The sequence below is a fragment of the Rousettus aegyptiacus genome, unplaced genomic scaffold (assembly GCF_014176215.1).
Source record: "Rousettus aegyptiacus isolate mRouAeg1 unplaced genomic scaffold, mRouAeg1.p scaffold_m13_p_2, whole genome shotgun sequence".
NCBI classification, from domain to species: Eukaryota; Metazoa; Chordata; class Mammalia; order Chiroptera; family Pteropodidae; genus Rousettus; species Rousettus aegyptiacus.
Window position 1 is genome coordinate 130706111 of NW_023416295.1, and position 22633 is coordinate 130728743.

At 38.9% G+C, this 22633-nt stretch overlaps 2 protein-coding genes and 1 pseudogene across 3 annotated transcripts in view; 1 reads left to right on the plus strand and 2 right to left on the minus strand.

The window, feature by feature from the left end:
• Window positions 1-22633, minus strand: part of LARP4 (La ribonucleoprotein 4) — a 144122-nt gene that overhangs the window by 82488 nt on the left and 39001 nt on the right. The window lies entirely within an intron of this gene.
• Window positions 1-22633, plus strand: part of FAM186A (family with sequence similarity 186 member A) — an 81194-nt gene that overhangs the window by 20059 nt on the left and 38502 nt on the right. The window contains exons 2-4 of the mRNA XM_036235863.1: window positions 2583-2799; window positions 3986-4156; window positions 14599-21430. Of these exons, the coding sequence (XP_036091756.1) occupies window positions 2583-2799; window positions 3986-4156; window positions 14599-21430 (7220 nt within the window). The remainder of the gene's footprint in view (window positions 1-2582; window positions 2800-3985; window positions 4157-14598; window positions 21431-22633) is intronic.
• On the minus strand, window positions 3256-3371 carry LOC118614322 (annotated as a pseudogene).

Here is a 22633-nt window from a genome sequence, read left to right on the forward strand (position 1 = left end):
CTTTTAGAATTATTGTTAGCCATAACACCACAAGATTTTTGTGATTTTGTATCCTGTAACTTTATTAAATTTATTAGTTCTAACAATTTTTGTGTGTGTGGAATCTTTAGGGTTTTCTACATATAAGATCATATCATCTGCATCAGATATAATTTTATTTCCTCTTTCTCAATTTAGATCTCTTTTATTTCTATTTCTTGTTTAATTGCTCTGGCTAGAACCGCCAGTAATATGTTGACTAAAAGTGGTAAAAGTGGGTGCTCTTACTTTATTCCTGATCTTTGAGGAAAAGCCTTCTGTCTTTAACCATTGAATATTACCTCTGGATATTTCATATATAGCCTTTGATATATTGAAAAAGTTTCCTTCTACTCCTAGTTTGTGTGCGTGTGTGTGTGTGCGTGTGTGTGTGTGTGTGTGTGTGTGTGTGTACCATAAAAGGTTGATGAGTCCTCAAATGCTTCTTCTGCATTGAGATAATCATGTGGGGTTTTCCTAGCCTTCTGTTAATTTGGTGTATTGATTGATTTTTGTATATTGAATCATCTTGCATTGCAGAAAGAAATCCCACTTGGTTGTGATGTATAATCCTTTTAATATGCTGTTGAATTTTGTTTGCTAGTGTTTTGTTGAGGATTTTTGCATCAATAGTCATCAGAAATGTTGGTCTCTAGTTTTCTCTTTTTTTTGTAGTGTCTTTATCTGACTTTGGTTTTAGGCAATGCTGGCCTCAGAGAATGAATTCGCAAGTATTCTCTCCACCTCAATTTTCTGGGAAAATTTATGAGGCATTGGTATTATTTTTTCCCTTAACCACCATGCTATGTGTTAGCTTGTTATTCTTCATCACTTGGTTTATCATACCTTCTCTCTGCTCTCCTGTGTTCCTGACTTAAATTATTTGTTGCAACTGTATCACCTGTTTCTAATTGCAATACTTCTAGCACCTAACATCTGATTACTCCTTTTGCATGATGATATGTTTTACGAATTCCAAATATTACTCTTATTATAAGGGGCATAGAGAGAATTAGATTTGTCTAAAGCCAAATGAAAAGAATAATTGATAAAGGTGGAAAAGGTGGAGCAGTGGTTCTTCATTTATCACAGTGGTACCAAACCTTTTCGGCACCAGAGACAGTTCTCCTATGAGAGAACCTAATGTCTAATGATCTGAGGTGGAGCTAAGGCGGTGATGCTAGCACTAGGAAGTGGCTGAAAATACAAATGAAGCTTCACTCACTTGCCTGCCGCTCACATCCTGCTATGCAGCCTGGTTCCTAACAAGCCACAGACCAGTTCCGGTCCATGGCCTGGATGTTTAGGGGCCCCTGCTCTACAATATTTACTATGCCCTTTTAAAATATTTTGAAGTTTCCTTTTATCCCTCTGACATGAAATTCAGTCATAAAATATTTTAAGAAATATACATGCGAAGGTAAATAAAAGGAAAGCAATTTATAATAACATGCATTTCAATGTTTAAATTCTAGGTAAACTTTACTAGAAGATACAATAAAGAAGTAGACACGTTTGCATCTGTACATAGAATTAAAATAAATGTGAATCTTACATACGTAAACTGACACAAATATAGGTTTATTGTACTGTACTCCATAATATCAACAACAGTACATTGTTGGTACTGTGGTGTTTCAGAATTGTGAAATTTTATGGGAGAAATTCTAAAAAAACATTTTTCATTGATTTATATATTTGCATTCCTGGGAACTTTAGTTATGTAATTAAACTAGGCAAAAAAAAAAAAAAACCTCTTCGCGTTTATATTTTAAAAGTAGTAAATTTCTACTTAAACATTTTTTTTTTTTTTACCTACATGAATGTCTCAAGGGACAGTCAAAATTTATGCAGGATTGGGCCAATTCTTAGTTGTGTGGATTATAGGATGGGCTATCTCTTAGCATCCTATACTAAATGCCAATAAGTCCTCCCAATGATTGTTACAACTAAAAATGCTTCCATAAACTTCCAAGTGCCATATATGAGGCAGTAACTACCCTCATCATAAACTACTGAGATAAAGTGATGAATAGAAGACCCTTGAGGAGAAGAGATAATGAAATAAAAGTCATGTTGAGGAATATTCTGAAAGCTGTTTTCCAGGTGTGAGGTCCAGGTAAAGAAAGAAAAAAGAAGCTACTTCTGTTTGTTTGTTTGTTTGTTTGTTTGTGTTTATGGCAGCCATAGCTTATAAAGCATTTTCACATGTTATACACCTCACATCAGCTGTGAATTTAGTATCTCCACCATTTAACAGATGAGGCAGAGGCATCTCGGAATTGTTGAATGGTTTACTAAAAGTCATTTTAATGAAGGAGCTAAAGTTGGAATTCAGATATTGTTTCAAACCCAATCTCATTTTCATTATATCGTAGCAATGCTAGGATGATGAAGGCAGAAAAAAATTTTTAAGAGAGAAAATCTAAGACCCACAGTAAAGCTAGAATTAGCAGGATTTGATTGGACCGCATTATAATAACTCTTACTAACATTCTGGGAAGAAAGGTGACTGAAGTTTATTTTCAAGCTGAGAATTAATTAATATATCCCCCTTCTTATAGGACATTAATATGCAGCTGGGTGACATAATGCAAAATGTGCAGCGGGCAATAAATCGCTACGCTTTTGATGAGAACATACACCCTGGAAGGAAAATCTCCCTTACGGAACATAAGAAACGGAGACCATATTTGTTGGAGAAAATAGCTATTTATGCTAATTCTGCTGAAATTAGAGAAAAGACTCTTGTCCACATCCTGGCTTGGTTGGAAGAATGGAGTAAGTTTTCAAAAGTGGTTCAAAGGAAAACCACAGTTAATGAAATGGCTAGAGAATAGAATCTATAAGTAAATTTTGAAGAATTAGAAGATAAACGAAAAAAGGCTAAGGTGTTATTCAACAGCTGTCCTCTGTTCTAGTAAGGATAAAATAAGAAAAATATAGGCTTGCTCACTTAGTGCCAGCTATTCTTGTTTTCCTTCACACATGCCAACACGTTCCTGCCCAGTGTCTTTATGCTTACTATTCCCTTGCCTGGAACGTTTTCCACCAGGTAGCCACATGGATCATTCTCTGCTTATATCTCGCTTAAAAATGAGGTGTTCTCTAACCATCCCCATTCCCTACCCTTTGGCACTGTCCATTATTCTTTACTCTATTTTTGTCTATACCATTTCTTACTATCTGATATACTATATAATTAATGTTTATTATTATTATTATTATTATAATTTATGCCTACAGCACCTGGTCTTCCTAGGTGGTCTCCCATCCAAGTACTAACCAGGCCCAACCCTGCTTAGCTTCCAAGATCAGACATTGGGCTTGTTCAGGGTTTCATGGCCCTAAACCATGGACTGTGGCTCCACTGGAGCATGAACACATGACCTTCTGCGTGTAAAGCAGACATGCTAACTGCTACACTATGGAACCACGTCCATATAATTAATGTTTTTATTTTGATTTTCTGGCTGTCTTACTAGAATGTAAGCAGTATGAAGTCAGGGAATTTTTTTATTCAATGTTGTATCCTCAACATCTAGAATAGAATGTGATAGAGGAGACATTGGTCGAATGAACCAATGAATAACCTAAGAATACAAAACAGAAGAATTTAATTTAGTTGCAAGAAATCTCATGTAATGGGGGTTATAAAATGCTAGATAACTTACCAAAGGAGTAAATTATGGTATACATTTGAGATACTTACTTCCCTGGAGTCAGGGAACTAAACCAGATAGATACCTTTTAACCTGATTCATATTTTTATACCCAAGACTTACTGTTCAGCTTTCTACTCAATGTCCCCCTCTCATTTCTTCATAGAGAAAAGCCTCAGAATAGCAATAAGTGTGAGATATTTATATTCCTCAACACTACATTGAATAGTTAGCTAATATTATAAGTCCATATGGTTATAATTATTTATTTTCTGCACAAAAGAACTTGTTTTACTCTCTTCAAGATGCCATTTTGTCGGAGATGACTGTAATGGATATCGATGAACACCACCATTGGATAGCACGAATGGAGATTTTACCAGAAACGTTCAGAGCTATTGAGAGCAATGTCAACATACTGAGTAGAATTAGTGCCTATTTGCTCGAAGAAAAAAAGAAAGAAAGTAAAAAAACAAGTAAGAATGGTTTAAGACATTGGAAATAGATTTTACTTTTTCTAAAAAACAGCTTTATTGAGGTGTAATTTACCTACAATAAAATTCACCTATAAATTGTACACTTCAATGACTTTTAGTAAATTTAGAGTTGTGCAACCATCACTACAATCCAATTTTAGAACATCTGTATCATCCCCAAAAAATCTCTTATGGCCATTTCAGTCAATATTTATTCCCACCTCGAGGCCCAGACAATAACTAATCTATTTCCTATCCCAACAGGATATTTCATAAAATCAAATTATATGTGGTCTTTTCTGTCTGGTTTCTTTCATTTTGCTTAATGCTTTTGAAGTTCAGCTATATTATAGGATGTATCAGTATGAGTTTCTTCCTTTCTCTTGCCAATTGTATACCACTGTTTGCATATACCACACTTTGTTTACCCATTCACCAGTTCATGGATATTTGGATTTTTTTTCTACTTTTTGGCTATTTGAATAATGCTGCTATTAACACGCTTTTTAAAAAGTGCTTTAAGTTTATTGGGGTAACAGTGGTTAATTTAACTATATATTTTTCAGGTGTACATAATTTGACATCTATATAGTCTATTGTGTGATTACCACTCAAAGTCCAGTTTTCTTCAGCTATCATATATTTGATTCCCTTTACCCACATCGCCCTACCCCTGTCCCCCTATATTGACTCTTTTACTTCATCTACTTCTCCCCTTCTCCCCTAACCTCTGGTAACCACTAGTCCATTGTCCATGTCCATGAGTCTATTTGTTTGTCCTGTTCATTTGTTGCTTTTAGGTTTATTTCCCACATATAAGTGATATCATGTGATTTTCAACTTTTTCTGCCTGGCTTATTTCGCTTAACATGATTATCTCAAGGTCCACCCATGTTGTCGCAAATGGCAGTATTTCAACTCTTCTTATGACTGAGTAATATTCCATTGTATATGTGTACCAAAGCTTCTTTAGCCAGTCATCTATCGTAGGATACTTCAGTTGCCTCCATGTGCTGGCCACTGTGAATAATGCTGCTATGAGCATCGGTGTGCAAATATCTTTTCGGATATGGGTTTTCAAGGGGTAAATACCCAGTAGAGGGATTGCTGGATCATATGGTAGATCAATTCTTAGTTTTTTGAGGAACCTCCATACTGTTTTCCATAGCGGCTATACCAATTTGCAGTCCCACCAGCAGTGTGTGAGGGTTCCTTTTTTCCACATCCTCTCCAACATTTGTTATTACTTGTCCTGTTAATTAGAGCTATTCTAACAGGTGTCAGATGGTATCTCATTGTGGTTTTGATTTGTATTTCCCTAATAGCTAGCGATGTTGAGCATCTTTTCATATATTTATTGGCCTTTTGTATGTCCTCTAGGGAGAAGTGTCTGTTCAGGTCCTCTGCCCATTTTTTGATTGTATCATTTGTTTTTTTTGTTGTTATTGAGTCATGAGTTTTTGGTATATTTTGAATATTAGGCCCTTATCAGAGGCATTGCTTGCAAATATATTTTCCCATTCGAATGGCTGTCTCTTTACCTTGTTGACAGTTTCTTTTGCTGAGCAGAAGCTTTTTAGTTTGTTGTAATCCCATTCACTTATTTTAGCTTTTACTTCCCTTGCCTTTGAGGTCAAATTCATAAAATCTTCTGTAAGTCCAAAGTCCTTGAGTTTCGTTCCTATGTTTTCTTCTATGCATTTTATTGTTTCAGGTCTTATATTCAGGCCCTTAATCCATTTTGAGTTAATTTTGGTGTGTGGTGATAGACAGCAGTCTAGTTTCATTCTTTTGCAGGTGGATTTCCAGTTTTCCCAGCACCATTTATTGAAGAGGTTTTCCTTTCTTCACTGTATGTTTTTGACTTTTTTTGTCGAAAATTATTTGTCCATATAAATATGGGTTTACTTCTGGATTCTTGATTCTATTCCACTGGTCCGTGTGTCTGTTTTCTTGCCAATACCATGCCGTTTACTTTCGCTTTGTAGTATACTTTGAAGTCGGGCAGAGTAATGCCTCCAGCCTCATTCTTTCTTCTCAGGATGGCTTTAGCAATTCGAGGTCTTTTGTGCTTCCATACAAATCTGATGTTTTGTTCTATTTCTGTAAAAAATGCTGATGGAATTTTGATTGGAATTGCATTAAATCTGTATAATGCTTTAGGTAATAAGGTCATTTTAACTATGTTGATTCTTCCAATCCAAGAACACGAAATATCTTTCTATTTCTTTGTATCTTCTTTGATTTCTTTTAATAGCATCTGGTAGTTTTCAATATATAGGTCCTGCATATGTTTCATTAAATTTATTCCTAAGTATTTTATTCTTTTTGTTGCAATTGCGAAAGGAATTATTTTTTTCACTTCTTTTTCTGATACTTCATTATTAGAGTATAGGAACGCTATGGAATTTTGAACGTTGATTTTTGTATCCCGAGACTATACTGTATTTACTTATTGTACCGTTCTTGTGGAGTCTTTAGGGTTTTCTATATAGAGAATTATGTCATCCACAAATAGTGACAGTTTCCCATTTGGATGCCTTTTATATCTTTCTCTTGTCTGATTGCACTCGCTAGGACTTCCAATGTTATACTGAAAAACAGCGGTGACAGTGGACAGCCTTGCTTTGTTCCTGATCTTAGAGGGAAGGTTTTTAGTTTTTCACCATTAAGTATAATGTTGGCTAAGGGTTCGTCACAGATGGCCTTTATTATGTTAAGGTACTTTCCTTCTAATACTGATTTTGTTAAGTGTTTTGATCATTAACAGATGCTGTATCTTGTCGAAGGCTTTTTCTGCATCTATGGATATGATCATATGATTCTCATTTTTTAATTTATGTGGTGCATCACATTAATTGACTTACATATGTTGAACTATCCCTGTGCCCCTGGGATGAAGACCACTTGATTGTGGTGTATAATCTTTTTAATATGTTGCAGTATTCGGTTCACTAGTATCTTATTTAGGATTTTTGTATGTGTGTTCATAGATATTGGTCTGTAGTTTTCTTTTTTTGTGTTATCTTTATAAGGTTTTGGTATCAGAGTGATATTGGCCTCATAAAATGAATTGGAAAGTACTGCTTCTTCTTCAGTTTTTTGGAAGAGTTTGAGGAGAATAGGTATTAAATCTTTGAATGTTTGGTAGAATTCACTAGTGAAGCCATCTGGTCCTGGACTTTGAATTTTTGGTAGGTTTTTGATGATTGTTTCAATTTCCATACTGCTGATTGGTCTATTTAGATTTTCCAGTTCTTGATTCAGTCTACGAAGGCTGTATTTTTCTAAGTATTGGTCCATTTCTTCTAGGTTATTAAATTTGTTATTATATACTTTTTCATAGTATTCTTGTTTGATTCTTTGTATTCCTGCAATGTCAGTCATAATTTCCCCTCTTTCATCCCTGATTTTGTTTTTTTGTGTCCTTCCTCCTTTTTCTTTAGTTAGTCTAGTCAGGGGTTTATCTGTTTTATTAACCTTCTCAAAGAACCAGCTCTTTTGTTGCACGTTTTTCTCTTGTTCTTTTTGGTTTCCAATTTCATTTATTTCTGCTCTAATTTTGATGATTTCTTTCCTTCTGCTGACTTTAGGCTTCATTTGTTGTTCTTTTTCTAGTTTTTTTAAAATGAAGTGTTAAGTTGTTTATTTGGGCTCATTCTTGTTTTTGTAGATAGGCCTGTAATGATATGAACTTTGCTCTTATGACTTTTCCATGTCCCAAAAGTTTTAATATGTTGTACTATCATTATCACTTGTTTCTATATATCTCTTGATCTCTCTTTTTATTTCTTCCCTAACCCAGTTATTCTTCAGCAGCTCGTTGTTTAATCTCCATGTATTTGTGGTTCTTTCTACTTTCTTTTTACAGTTGATCTCTAGTTTCAAAGCATTATGATCAGAGAATATGGTTGGTATGATTTCAACCCTCTTATATTTGTTGAGGCTCTTTTTGTGTCCCAGCATATGGTCGATTCTTGAGAATGTTCCATGTGCACTAGAGAAGAATGTATAAGCAGCTGATTGGGATGGAAAGTTCTGTATATGTCAATTATGTCCAGTTGGTCTAATGCGTCATGTAAAGATGTTACTTCCTTATTGAATTTCTGTTTGGATGATCTGTCCATATCTGACAGTGGGGTATTTAGGTCCCCTTCTATGGTAGAGTTTTGGTCTGTTTCTCCCTTTAGTTCTATTAGTAATTGCTTTACATATTTTGAGGCTCCTTGATTGGGAGCATAGATATTAATAAGTGTTATGTCTTCTTGCTGCATGATTCCCTTCATCATTATGAAGTGTCCCTCGGTATCTTTTTTTTACCTTTTTTTAATTTCGAAGTCTATTTCATCTGATATTAGTACTGCTACTCCTGCTTTTCTCTGAATACCATTTGCTTGAAATAGCATTTTCTACCATTTCACTTTGAATCCATCTTTGTCTTTGGAGCTGAGATGTGTCTCCTGGAGCTAGCATATGGTTGGGTTTTGTTTTTTGACCCAATCTGCAACTCCTTGCCTTTTCATTGGTGAGTCCATTTATGTTTAGGGTGATTATTGAAATATGAGGTCGTCTTATAGCCATTTTATCTTTTGTTTTCTGGTAGCTCGGTGTTTCCATTGCTTCCTTGTCCTTGTGTTTCTGTTTTCTTTATTTTGGTTGGCTTTTGTGGGTTTTACCTCTGGTTCTTCTTGTTTTATGTTAAATACTTCAGTTCTGAATCTTTGGTATGTGGTTAGCATTACGAATCTGAAAAGGATAGTTATATATATATATATATATATATATATATATATATATATATATAATATATACACATACATACATACATACATACATACAGTAGTCCATTTTCTTCTGCGTGTGACTTATCTCCTTTCCTCTTTGCAAATTTGGATCTTTGACTCCTCCCCTTTTCAGTCATTGTCTCAATTTGTCCCTATGGATGCTGAACTTTCATTACTATCTTGCTATAGCAATTTTCTTATTATTTAAGCCTATAATGCCCTATTCTTAGTAAAGATTGCACTCCTCTGCTTCTATTTGCCTGGTAGTCATTTTACTCCTAATTATGTATTTTTTTTTTTGTCATTTCATTTTAGGTTAGCTGACCCCCTTTCAGTATTTCCTGTACAAGCCTCGTAGTGGAGAATTCCCTCAATTTTTCTATATCTAGAGAGGTCTTAATTTCTCCTTCATATCTTAAGAAGAGCTTAGCTAAATCCATTATTCTAGGATGGTAGGTCCTTTCACATAATAGTTTAAATATTTGATTCCATTCCTTTCTGGCTTGTAAGGTCTGTGCTGAGAAGTGTGATAATAATTTAACGGGTTTTCCTTTATAAGTTACTATTTTCTTCTCCCTGGCTGCCCTAAGAATTCTATCATTGTTTTTGATTTTTGATAACTTTAATACAATGTGTCTTGGTGAAGGCCTTTTTTGGGTGGAGATAATTGGGTTTTCTGTTGACTTCTTGAATTCCAAGCTCCAGCTCATTCCTTAGATTTGGGAAATTCTCATCCACTATTTGTCTGAAAATGCTTTCTAGTCCCTGCTCCTTTTCCTCACCTTTGAAAATGCCCATTATTTTTATGTTTTCTCTCCTGATAGTATCAGCTAATTCTTGTATTTCTCTTTCATTATTTTTCATTCTTCAGTTTCTCTCTTCTTCCTTCTTTATTTCTAAATTTCTGTCTTCGATATCACTGATCTTTTCCTCCATTTGGTTGACTCTATTTCCCAAGCTTGCTATTTCATTTTTCAACTCTTGCAGAATAGCTATTCTGTTCTTCTTGAGGGTTTCAATCTCTTTGCCCTGATCGTCTAGTTGTTTTTTCAATTCCTGAAATCATCGATATGACTCGTTTTGAATCTGAGTTTTTCAGAAGTACCATCCTTAATTCTCTGTCATTTAAATCGCATATTTCTATGTTTGTAAGCTTATTTTCTGGAGATTTTTCTCTGTCTTTCTGTGATGCCTTGTTCCTTAGTTGTTCATGGTGTTTAATGGACTTTTTCTCAGACTGGGCATTAATGGACGTGTATATTTTTTTCCAGAAAGAAGATTTATTATATAAAGGTCTCTCTTTAGCCAGCTGCAAAGAAGGTACTTTTCTTTTGGTTTCCAGTAGGTGGTGTCTAAGCCTCTTGGATCCCTGCTTTCTATAAATCCTAAATAATGTCTTTTTTATTTTCTCGTAGATTTAATCACAGTTTCAGTCACTGTCAGTGTTAGCAACAGTTTCAGTAGCATTTGCTCAGATTCCCCTGGGGCTCCATGGTGATCAGTCTCCGAGGGTATAGGGGGAGGGGCCCTCTGGGTTGAAAGTTGGAGGCTGTGGTTCAGCCTCGGTTTTGGAACTGGGGGTTGGTAAAAATCAACTGTTGTTTCTCTGCGGTCCCGTCCTGATTCTCTGCTTTCTGTCCTAATGACTGGGCCCTGCTGCCGGCAACGTAAAAGTCACAGAACTTCCAGGCAGGGCTGTTCAGTGAAGTTGCCACACCTTCTCCCCCCTCCCCTCCACCCGCAGGAAGCTCCAGAGGCTGCAAGAAGTAGCTTCAGCCTCAGCAGCATTTGCTCTGATTCCCCTGGGGCTCTACAGTGTTTGGTCTCAGAGAGTATGGGGGGAGGGGCCCTCTGGGTTGGGAGTTGGAGGCTGCAGCTCAGCCTCAGTTTTGAAACTGGAGCCAGTAAAAATCAACTGTTGTTTCTCTGTGGCCTGTCCCTCTTCTCTGCTTTCTGCCCTGTTGACTTGACCCTGCTGCCGGCTGCGTAGAAGTCATAGCACTTCCAGGTAGGGCTATTCAAGGAAGTTGCCACACCTTCACCCCTCCCCCTTTTCTTGCGAGGAGCTCCAGTGGATGTGAGAGGCAGCTTCTTTATTTCTCTCAGTCCACTGCTCAACATTCCGGATTCTGACCTGTGGTAGTTCTAATGCACAGATCTCAGGCTCGGACGTGCTGATGTGCAATTTGTGTGTTTTTTGCTCAGTTCTAGATGTTTAGCTTATTGTTGTTTCAAGGTGATAGATCTGAGGATGTCTCTCACTCTGCCATATTTCCCACTGTGTTAACTTTTTGTGTGGAGATATATTTTCATTTCTTTTCAATAGATACCTAGGAGAAGAATTACTAGGTAATTTATCTCTTGCTGGTAAATTTATGTTTAATTTTTAAAGAAACTGTTAACTGATTACCCAAGTGATAGCACCATCTTACATTTCTCATCAGCAATGTACTTGGGTTTCAGTTTCTCAATATCCTCGACAACACTTGTTAATGTCTGTCTTTTTTATTATAGCCTTTCTAACAGTTTTGAAATGGTATCTCCTTATGGTTTTAATTTGCATTTCCCTAATGACTAATGATGTTAAGCACCCTTTTATGTACTTATTAGCCATTCCTATGTCTTCTTTGATTAAATAGCTATTAAAATACTTACTCATTTTTATTATTGCGTTTTAAGAGTTCTTTATATATTCTGTATATAAATTACCAGAAAAGTGATTTACAAATATTTTCACCCAGTCTATGGCTTGTTTTTTCATTTTCTTAATCTGAAGCTCCAAAGTGTTTAATTTTAATTAAGTCCAATCAGTTTATCATTTTTTCTTCTATATATCATGGTTTTAGTGTTGTATTAAAAACTATCGGTCAGGGTTCAACCAGAGAAACAGAACCAGTAGATTGCATATGAATGATCTACTACTTGCCTATCCATCCAACTATCTATCCATCCATCCATCCATCTCACTGCAATATGGGAACATACTTTGTTTCATGTCAATCCTTTTAGATTTATTGAGACTTGTTTTATAGCCAAGTATATAGTCTACTCTGGAGAATGTTCCATGAGTGCTTGAAAAGAATATATATTCTGCTGTTATTGAGTGGACTAGTCTATAATTGGCTTATATTATTGTTCTAGTCTTCTATATATACCTTTACTGATTTTCTGTCTAGATGTCATAGCTATTATTGAAAGTGGGATATAGAACTCTCCAACTATTATTGTTGTCTATTTTTCCTTTTAATTCTGTCAGTTTTTGCTTCCTGTATTTAAAGACTCTGTTATTACATAGATATGTTTATAATTGTAATTGTTTCCTGATGAACTGACCCTTTTATCCTTGTAAAGTGTTCCTCATTGTCTCTAAAACCATTATTTTGTCCTAGCCTATTTTGTCTGAGCTTTGTATATATTCTCCAACTCCCCTGTGGTTACTGTTTGCAAGGTTATCTTTAAGATGTGTTGCTTATAGTTGGATCTTATGGAGTTTTTTTTAAAAAAATACAACCTACCAATCCCTGACTTTTAATTGGAATGTTTAATTCATTCGTATTTAATGTAATTATTGATATAGTTGGAGTTATACCTGCCATGTTGCTGTCTGTTTTCTATATGTCTCATATCTTTTTCCTATTTTTCTGCCTTTTGTATTACTGTACACAGACATTTTCTAGCGTACCATTTTAATTCCAGTTTTTCCTATATTTTTGAAGTAATTTCCTTAGTGACTGCTCTAGGGATTGCAGTATACATATTAAATTATCACAATCTGCTTCAGATTTGTACTAACTTAATTCCAGCAAAACACTCTTTGCTCCAATAGCTCTACTCCTTTCCCCTGCTGTGTTGCAATATGTATATAATGTATATATATTATATATGTACGTGTTATAAGACCAACAATAGTTTTATAATTATTGTTTTTATATGACTGCTTTTTTAATCAGTTAAGAGGAAAAGGAAAAATATTTTTATTGTCTTTTATATTTACCTACATATACTGATGCTCTTTATTTCTTTGTGTGAATTTGAGTTATTATTCTCTTTTGTCATTTCCTTTCAACCTAAAGGACTTCTTTGGTATTTTTTATAAGGCTAGACTGTCTACTAGCAACAAATTCTATCAATCTGCTTATCTAGGAATATCTTTATTTCACCTTCATTCTTTAATAGACTATTTTTAAAGGTAGTTTTAGATTTAGAGAAAAATTGAGAAAATAACAGAGTTCTATATTTCTCCCCATAGTTTCCACTGTGAACATTAATATGATACATTTGTTATAATTAACAAATCAATACTGATACATTATTAACTAAAATCCATAATTTATTCATAATTCTTTATTTTTACCTAATATCTTTTTTGTTTCAGGATCCCATTCAGGGTACCTGATTACATTTAGTTGTTACATTTCCTTAGGCTTTCTTGGCTGTGACAGTTTCTAAGACTTTTCCTTGTGTTTGATGTCCCTGACAGTTTTAAGGAGTACCAGTCAGGTATATTGTAAGATGCTCCATTATTGGAATTCTTTGATGTTCTTCTCTGTTTCTTTGCATGCCTCTTTTATGTTGAAAACTGGACATTTTAGATTATATACTATAGCAACTCTGGATTCTGATTCTTCCTACAACCTCCAGGGTTTGTTTTTGTTGTGTTTTTTTGTTTGTTTTTTAGTGACTTTCTTGGACTAATTTGATGGAGTTTGTCTCTCACACAGCATGCAGCCACTGATATCTCAGCTCAGTTTTTTTCTATTTTTCTTTTTGTTTTTATTTTTAAGCCTGAATTCCTTGGGGTCACCTTTGCATCAGTATAGCTTAGTGGTAAGTCAATGACTGGCCACTCGCTCATCCAGATTGACCCAGTAAGGCTTCTATTCTTTGCTAATGGATCTGTATATGGGTTAAGAAAGCACTGTTTTAAATAATGCCTAATCACGGCTTTTTCCAAGCTTTGCACCACATGAAATCAACCCCCTCAGGCAGTAGGGCTGTCAATACTCACAGCCTTCAGTCACTCTAGTAGAACTAATAGGCCATGGATTGGGGAGTTGGAGATAGGGGCAAATCCAGACTAAAACATCAAAGACTTCCACTTCTTCTCTCACTGAGGTTCAGTAATTTTTCTTGAATAAATGCTTTTAAATTTGTCGTGTGCCTTTGGTCAATTTCCAAAGTCCTAAAATGGTTATCTTGGGCAGTTTGGTACAGTATTGTCATTGCTTCTCATTTAGCCATTCTGGAAATTGCTTCAAATGTTTAACTTTAGTTTGTTCTTTGTGATAATTTTGAAAGAACCAAAGTTAGCTTTGACTCAGAAAAAGGAGCAAAGAAAGATAAGAACCCAAAAAAGAAAATGGAAAGCACCAAGCATAATCAAAGCCAAAGGAAAATTTTGGCCTACATTGTGTGTAATCCCAAACTTATAATAGAAGGTAATTTGAGGTCCTAGCTGAGTTCTTCTAAATTCTAGAAACAAAGTTCTAGGTGATTGTGGAAAAAGTTATTCTTTTATTTTAGAGCCGAAGTTTCCTGAGGAATCTTTATCCTATAGCTATTTGTTAATTTAGGCTAACTTTCTTAGACTTAAACATAGATAAAGCACAACACAAAATAAGAAATACAATCTCATCTTTTATGTATTTTTTCTTTTAGCATCTAGAGGTACTCTATGGAAATCTTGGAAAGAAAGAGTTATAAAGCGACCTGCAACAGCCCATGCTTTAAGACCAGATCAGATGATTAGTGATGAATTTGCAACCAATACAAAGGTTTCAGAAATCCAAAGTATGCTACAGGAACTTGTAGGTACTGCAATGTTCAATAAATTGGAAAACAATGCTATTAAATATATATCATCAACAATAGCAAACCTTTCTAAAGCATTGAGTACACTAAATGATGAAGTGAAAGTTATTAACCTCCAAAGTGCCAACATGTATGTAAGTGAGACAAGTGAAAAAGAAAAAGAGCTCTCCCTGAAGATAATAGAAGATCTCAGTGAAAAAAATGAAATGCTTCAGCAGAGGCTTCAAGATGCAGAAGAAAAGTGTGAGCAACTCATTCGATCCAAAGTATCTACAGCTTCGCCCACATCAACCTCAAAAACATTATCTGAGATTTCTCCACAGTCATCCGTGCCCATTAGCAAAGCTGATAAAGAAGACAGTATGGATGATATTTTGACCAAAGAATTAGAAACTATTGTTGATGAGGCCCAAAAAAAAGGGACCAAAGACTCAGGGATCAAGTGGGACTCGGCTGTTTTACATACAGTCCAAGTTGAAACGACTCCGGATTTAACTGAACAGCAATCCCCTTTACCTGAAAAAAAACAGAAAATACCTTCCGAAGATAAGATATTACTGAAAAAAAGTGATGTCCATCAGAAAGATGGAACTGACCAGTATCAATCACAGAAAAGAAAGCATAAAAAAGGACCACATGTACATGAGACTTCTGGATCAAGTTTGGGTGAAAATGAACGTAAACAGATAGTCTCAGAGACCAAAGTCGACTACCACTTGGAGCAAAAAAAACTGGAAAAGAAGAATAAAGAAGTAAAATCCTCTTCTGAAGCCAAGTCAAAATCATCCATTGAATCAAAAGGTCAACATGTCCCTGCTGATTTCCCTTCTACTGACAAAAACAGCCAAGGTGGCAAAAGTGGAGCAAGTAGTATGTGGGAACAACCAAGGATGGTCAAAGCAGAATATTTACTTAAGAAAAGCCAAATTTCTTCAGAGGATAAAAAGGAGCCCACCACTGAATCAACAGACAAAGAGAGCAAAAGTGAGAGGGACAGCCAAGCGGAGCCATTCAGGTTGGCCCAATTTGATTATTCCTCTGAGAAATTAAAAGCAAGAGGCAAGAAACATCAAAGCCCTTCAGAAACTACCACAAACAAAGAAGAATTAACTGGAGAAGACACATCATTGTTTACCAAGAAGTTCAAGTCTCATGAACTTGTTAAATCAAAACTTAGGATAACTAAAGAGACTTCAGAATCTACCAGATCTCTAGGAAGTTCAGATGACAAAAGTCAACAGAGTAACCTAGAAGAATTTCAGAAAGCCATAATGGCTTTCCTGAAAGAGAAAACTGATAACATAAGCAAGCTTTTGGATAAAAAGACTGCACCAAAAAAGCAGTTACTATTAAAAAAAGCAGAAGTTGAAAACTTAGAAATTATAAAGGCAAAAATGGATGAATATTTCCAAAATGTGACTGAAACTGTAACAAAAATCTTGAGAAAATACAAAGATATAAAAAATGCACAAGTTGGAGAGAAAGTTATGAAACAAAAAAAGGCAGTCTCATTTACACCAGAATTGAATTTTCAGAAGCCAATTAGCGCAACGTCTGAAATTAAAACTTTACTCTCAAATGAGAGCATGGACCCAGCAATTCGCAATTTAATAGAAATGATCTTGACTGAAATAGAAAGTGAAAGAGATGCTCCAGTAGTCTCAGTAGCGGGGAGAGACCACAAGGAGAAGGAATATTTGCAAGAGGGTCAAGAAAAAATTTTTGATATGAATCTTAAACACCAGTCACAAGAAGAAAAGAACCTCCGGAAAAAGAGATATGAGATAATAAATAAGAATATGGAGAAGGAAAATGCATGGCTCCAGATGGAGGGAAAGCAAGAACAGAAACAAAATCAGTGGCAGGATGAAAAGATATGGAAGAAACAGCAAAAACAGAGGATGCAAAAGCAGATTGAGCAATATGAAAAGCAAAAGCAAATGGAAGAGGAGGAAGAGCAACAGAAGCAAAAGGAGCCGCAGCTGAAAGCACAGGGCCAAAAAATCAAAGAGCAAGAGAGGCCCTTGGAGAAGGGACAGCAGATGAGGAAGGTTCAGCAGGAAGTGAAACATCTGGAGCTGGAAAGCAGTCAGAAGAAAAAAAAGAAGCCAATGAGCAACGTAGAGGACCATGAAGGGTGGCAGAAAAAAGCAAAGGATCAGATGAAGATGGAGGAGGAAAACTCCAAAGACCTAAAAAAGATATTCAGCCACGCTTCAGTAACATTGTCTCCCAGGTGGAAGAACATAAGGAAAGATGTATCCCAGTTACACAAAAGGAAAGAGTTCCAAGTGAATCTTGAAACAAAAGAGATTCTTTCTGATGAAAAGCACCCCATACCGATTACTCCTCCCACCCCCACACAGTCTTCCTTACCTGGGCCCTTTCCTATTCTTGAACAGTCTCCCACAAAGTCCATCACTGTCATTCCTAAGAAAACTAAGGCACTGAAAATCACTCCTACCTCTGAGCAGGCCCAGAGACTGAGGAGGCCTTTCACCCCTGAGCATGCAAAGGCACTGGACACCACTCTCACACCTCATCAGGCCCAATCACAGGGTATCACTCTCACCCCTCAGCAGGCTCAAGAACAAGGGATCACTATCACCACTGAGCAGGCACAGGCACAGGGGATCACTATCACCCCTCAGGAGGCTCAGGCACTGGGGATCACTCTCACCCCTGAGCAGGCTCAGGCACTAGACATCATCACTCTCACCCCTTATCAGGCCCAATCACAGGGTATCGCTCTCACCCCTCAGCAGGCTCAAGAACAAGGGATCACTATTACCCCGGAGTGGGCCAAGGCACAGGGGATCACTGTCACCCCTCAGCAGGCTCAGGCACTGGGGATCACTCTCACCCCGCAGCAGGCCCAGGCACAGGGGATCACTCTCACCCCACAACAGGCTCAGTCAATGGGGATCACTCTCACCCCTGAGCAGGCTCAGACACTGGGGATCACTCTCACCCCTGAACAGGCTCAAGCACGAGTGATCACTCTCACCCCTGAGCAGGCTCGGACACTGGGGATCACTCTCACCCCTGACCAGGCTCAGTCAATGGGGATCACTCTCACTCCTGAGCAGGCTCGGTCAATGGGGATCACTCTCACTCCTGAGCAGGCTCAGACACTGGGGATCACTCTCACTCCTGAGCAGGCTCAAGCGCGAGTGATCACTCTCACCCCACAACAGGCTCAGACACTGGGGATCACTCTCAGCCTGCAGCAGGCCCAGGCACAGGGGATCACTCTCACCCCTGACCAGGCTCAGTCAATGGGGATCACCCTCACCCCTGACCAGGCTCAGTCAATGGGGATCACTCTCACCCCTGACCAGGCTCAGTCAATGGGGATCACTCTCACCCCTGAGCAGGCTCAGACACTGGGGATCACTCTCACCCCGCAGCAGGCCCAGGCACAGGGGATCACTCTCACCCCTGACCAGGCTCAGTCAATGGGGATCACTCTCACCCCTGACCAGGCTCAGTCAATGGGGATCACTCTCACCCCTGAGCAGGCTCAGACACTGGGGATCACTCTCACCCCACAGCAGGCCCAGGCACAGGGGATCACTCTCACCCCTGACCAGGCTCAGTCAATGGGGATCACTCTCACCCCTGAGCAGGCTCAAGCACGAGTGATCACTCTCACCCCAAAACAGGCTCAGTCAATGGGGATCACTCTCACTCCTGAGCAGGCTCAGTCAATGGGGATCACTCTCACTCCTGAGCAGGCTCAGACACTGGGGATCACTCTCACTCCTGAGCAGGCTCAAGCGCGAGTGATCACTCTCACCCCACAACAGGCTCAGACACTGGGGATCGCTCTCAGCCTGCAGCAGACCCAGGCACAGGGGGTCACTCTCACCCCTGACCAGGCTCAGTCAATGGGGATCACTCTCACCCCTGAGCAGGCTCAAGCACGAGTGATCATTCTCACCCCACAACAGGCTCAGTCAATGGGGATCACTCTCACTCCTGAGCAGGCTCAGTCAATGGGGATCACTCATATCCACCAACAGGCTCAAGCACAGGGGATCGCTCTCACCCCTCAGCAGGCTCAGGCACTGGGCATCACTCTCACCTCTGAGCAGGCCCACATACAGGGGATCACTGAGCATGCTCAGGCACAGCAGATCACTCTTACCCCTCAGCAGGCTCAGGCACTGGGGGTCGCTCTCACCACTGAGCAGGCTCAGGCACTGGGGATCACTATCACCCCTGAGCAGGCCCATGTACAAGGGATCACTGTCACTCCTGAACAGGCACATGGGGTCACTCACACTCCTCAGGAGACTCAAGCACTAAGGATCTCTCTCACCCCTCAGCAGGCCCACGTACCAGAGATCACTGTCACCCCTCAGCAGGCCCTGGCCCAGGGCATCACCCTTACCGCTGAGCAGTTCAAGGTTTTTCTCACTCCTGAGAAATCCCAGGGTATGGGAGTCATACTCACACAGGAGCAAGTCCAAGCATCAAGGGCTTCTCTTCCTCTTGAACAAGACTGGACATTGAGGGACCTTATTACCCCTAACCAGAGACAGACATTAAAGCCATCTGTCACTTCAGAACAGACCTGGGCAATGCAGATCCCCATAACTACTCAAAAGGCCAAGATAGTTGAGGTCCCTATCACCCAAAGACAAGACAAGGCATTGGGAGTCACTATCACACCACAGCAGACCCAGGCATTGCAGGACCTTCTTACAAAACGGGCACAGACGCTGGCATTTACTCTTACTCCTGAGAAAGTACAGACTTTAGGTATCACACATACTCATGAACAAGCCCAGGCAGTGGGTATCACTCTCACCCCTGAGCAGAAACAAGCATTAGTGGTCCCTCTTACCCTTGACCAGGCTCAGGCATTAGATACCTCTCTCACTACAGAACAGGCCCAGAAATTGGGGGTCCCTCTCACCTCAGATAAAGCCCATGCCTTAGGATCTCTCTTTACCCCTGAGCAAGTCCAACTGTTGGGAGCCCCCTTCACCCCAGGACAGGCCCAGCCCATGCATATTACTCACATGCCTGAGCAGGACCTAAAATCAAGATTTCCTCCCATTAATGAGCAGTCCTCACGACTCTGGGCTGTTCCTCCTTCAGGACATACCCTGGGAGTTGGGACCTTTTCTATTACTGATGAATCCATCAAACCAAGTGCTCTTCACATTCCTAAGCAGCCCCCCATACGAGCTCCTTCCACTCTTGGACCATTTCAAGAATCAAAGACTTCTCTCCCCTCTCGGCAATACATTACATTAAGAACTAGGCAGTCTTTGGCATCATCTGCTCCTATGGCTGAAAAGTCCTCTATATTTGAGATCTCTTCTCCTTTGCAGATATCAAGGTTTCCTCTTGTTCAAGCCCCCTTTGTCCCTGGGAAATCCCTAGGAATGGGGATTCCTTCTGACTCTAGGAAGCTTCTGGCACCACAGACTTTTCCTTCCTCGAGACAGACCCTAGTTTCTAAGACTCGATCCACCTCTGTGCAGATCCCGGCACCAGAGGTCCCTCCCACCACTGGGAAGCTCCCAATATCAGGGGCCCCTCTCACTTTAGGGCAGCCTCTTGCACTGGATTCCCTTAACTCTAGGCAGTTCCCTGTATCTAGGGACTCTCTGACTCCCCAATTACCTCTGATATCCAAGGCCCTTCCTGACCCCAGGCAGCCCCTTATATCTGCAGTCACACCCACCTCCTCACAGGTTCCCAGTCTCTGGGATCCTCTCTCTCCTAGGAAGCCCCTGGTTCCTGGGTTGGCTTCTATCTCTGAAGAGCTCATAGAATCTGGACACTTAACCCTCTCTGAGCAACCCCAGGCATTTCAGCCCCCTGCCACCTGTGAGCAATGTCCCTACCTACAAGTTCCTTCCACCCTTTGGCAGCATCTGGTATCACGGACTTTTCCTGAACAAACTTCCCCACTATGGATCCCTTCCACCTCTGGGCATCCCCCAATACTATGGGCCCCCTCAGCCCCTGGAAAACCCCAGAAAGATTTTTCCTCTTCAGTTTCTAAGAGAAGTAAGGAAAGATTGGCAATTATTTCTTCTCCGAAATCTAAATCAGCATTGGTCCACCCGAGTGCTCCAAATTTTAAGGTACCTCAAGCCTCTTTCACCGCTAAGAAGTTCCAAATATCAGAAGTCTCTGACACTTCAGGAGAAATCCAGATCCCCTGCTATCCTTTTGTCACAGAACAGTCCAGAACATTTCAGTCCTATCTCACTAATGATAGGACTCCAGTATTACAAACCCCTTACATTGATGAGGGGGCCCTTCCCACTCTCATGAAGCCTATAACATCACTACCTTCTCTTACTACTAAGCTACCCAAAACATCACAGATCTTACCTTCTGAATGGGACCAGAAATCCCGATTCCCCCCTATAAACAAGCCCTGCATACTGACTTCAGTTTCAGGTACGGAGAAACCCAAAGAGGTACCCCCATCCTCTCCCCAAGAGCTCAAAGAGCAGAGGTATTTTGTTGATGTGGAGGCTCAAAGGAGGAACCTGATACTCTTAAATAAGGCCACAAAAACTTCTGGACTCCCTTCAGAGCTACATGCAACAGCTAAAAACCTCATAACTGAAATACTTCATACGGATACAGTTCGGCTGGGATACCTGTTCCACAAGTACATTGCTTACAGGCTGATCCAGCGTGCAAGGTAGATATAACTGTTACATGTCCAGATTTCTGATTTAGTCCTGGTTTCAAATATCCTCCCTCATTGCACTATACGTATATACATATTTGTCAGATTAGATGTTCTAAAAGATTCTCTTATGGAAGATCTATGGGATGGAAGTCTGTTTAAGATAGCAAAAGGAGATTTTTTTTTTAGGAAATAAGAAATGTTGTATAACATGATCCATTTCATTTATTTACATCTCTACCAGAGATGCTAAGATAAATTTTGTGGATCATAACTGATCTCCAAAAGATCAACTTCAAAAGTTTAGAGATGCTTCCAGTTATTCTGAATTTCTTAGATCATCTTGGGTTCACCAGAAGATGTAAGATTCTTAAAAAGGGAGATGGCAGGTTATGTATAAGGTGTTTTCACAGCAACTTTGCTGCTGGAGTGGAGGAAAGAGGTCCAGGTCCTGATTTTTAAAAACTGCGAATATCAGAAATAGGTCAGGGAAAGTGACAATTGGCCTGCCATCCTTAGCATTTGTTTTTGAGTTTACCAACCTATTTTTTAGGGGAAATTTTTTAACGTTTAACTAAAGACGCCAAATTAAAAACTATAATAGAGGAAGTTATCATTAATTATGGGAACAAGCATGTTATTTATTCAACAGATATGTGTTGAGTGCCTACTAAGTGCAAAACACTGTTCTAGGTGGATGGGAGACCACCTAGGAACACCAGGTGCTTGTAGACATAAATAATAAGAATAAATTTAAAAACTTTCTGTTGTGAGATATGAATATGGCTTTATTTTTCCACATGGCTACCCAGTTGCCCTATTACTACTTACAAAATAATCTACCTTTCCCCCACTGATTTAAATGTACTTTCATTATAAATTCTTATGATTCCATGTAGGTGAGTCACTTCTATTCCATGTTATTTATTATAGTTTAATTTTTATGATGCTGAGTCTTTGTGGTAGTCATTAGTACTATTTTATAATATTTGCTAATGAGATGTAGGCAGAATTGATGTGTGTCATTTCTGTGCTGAGCTTGTCGTTGCTGGTTTGAGACCCTCCAGAGTCTCCTTTTCCTCTGGCATTATAACTTACGATGTTCAAGGTAATGCCTGTTCTGTTAGCCTGTGTTCCTTAGAGTATACAATGAAGCTCTCCATATCAAGCCCTGATGGATTTGCAGTATGAGTAAAATTTTATTTTTAGCCACTG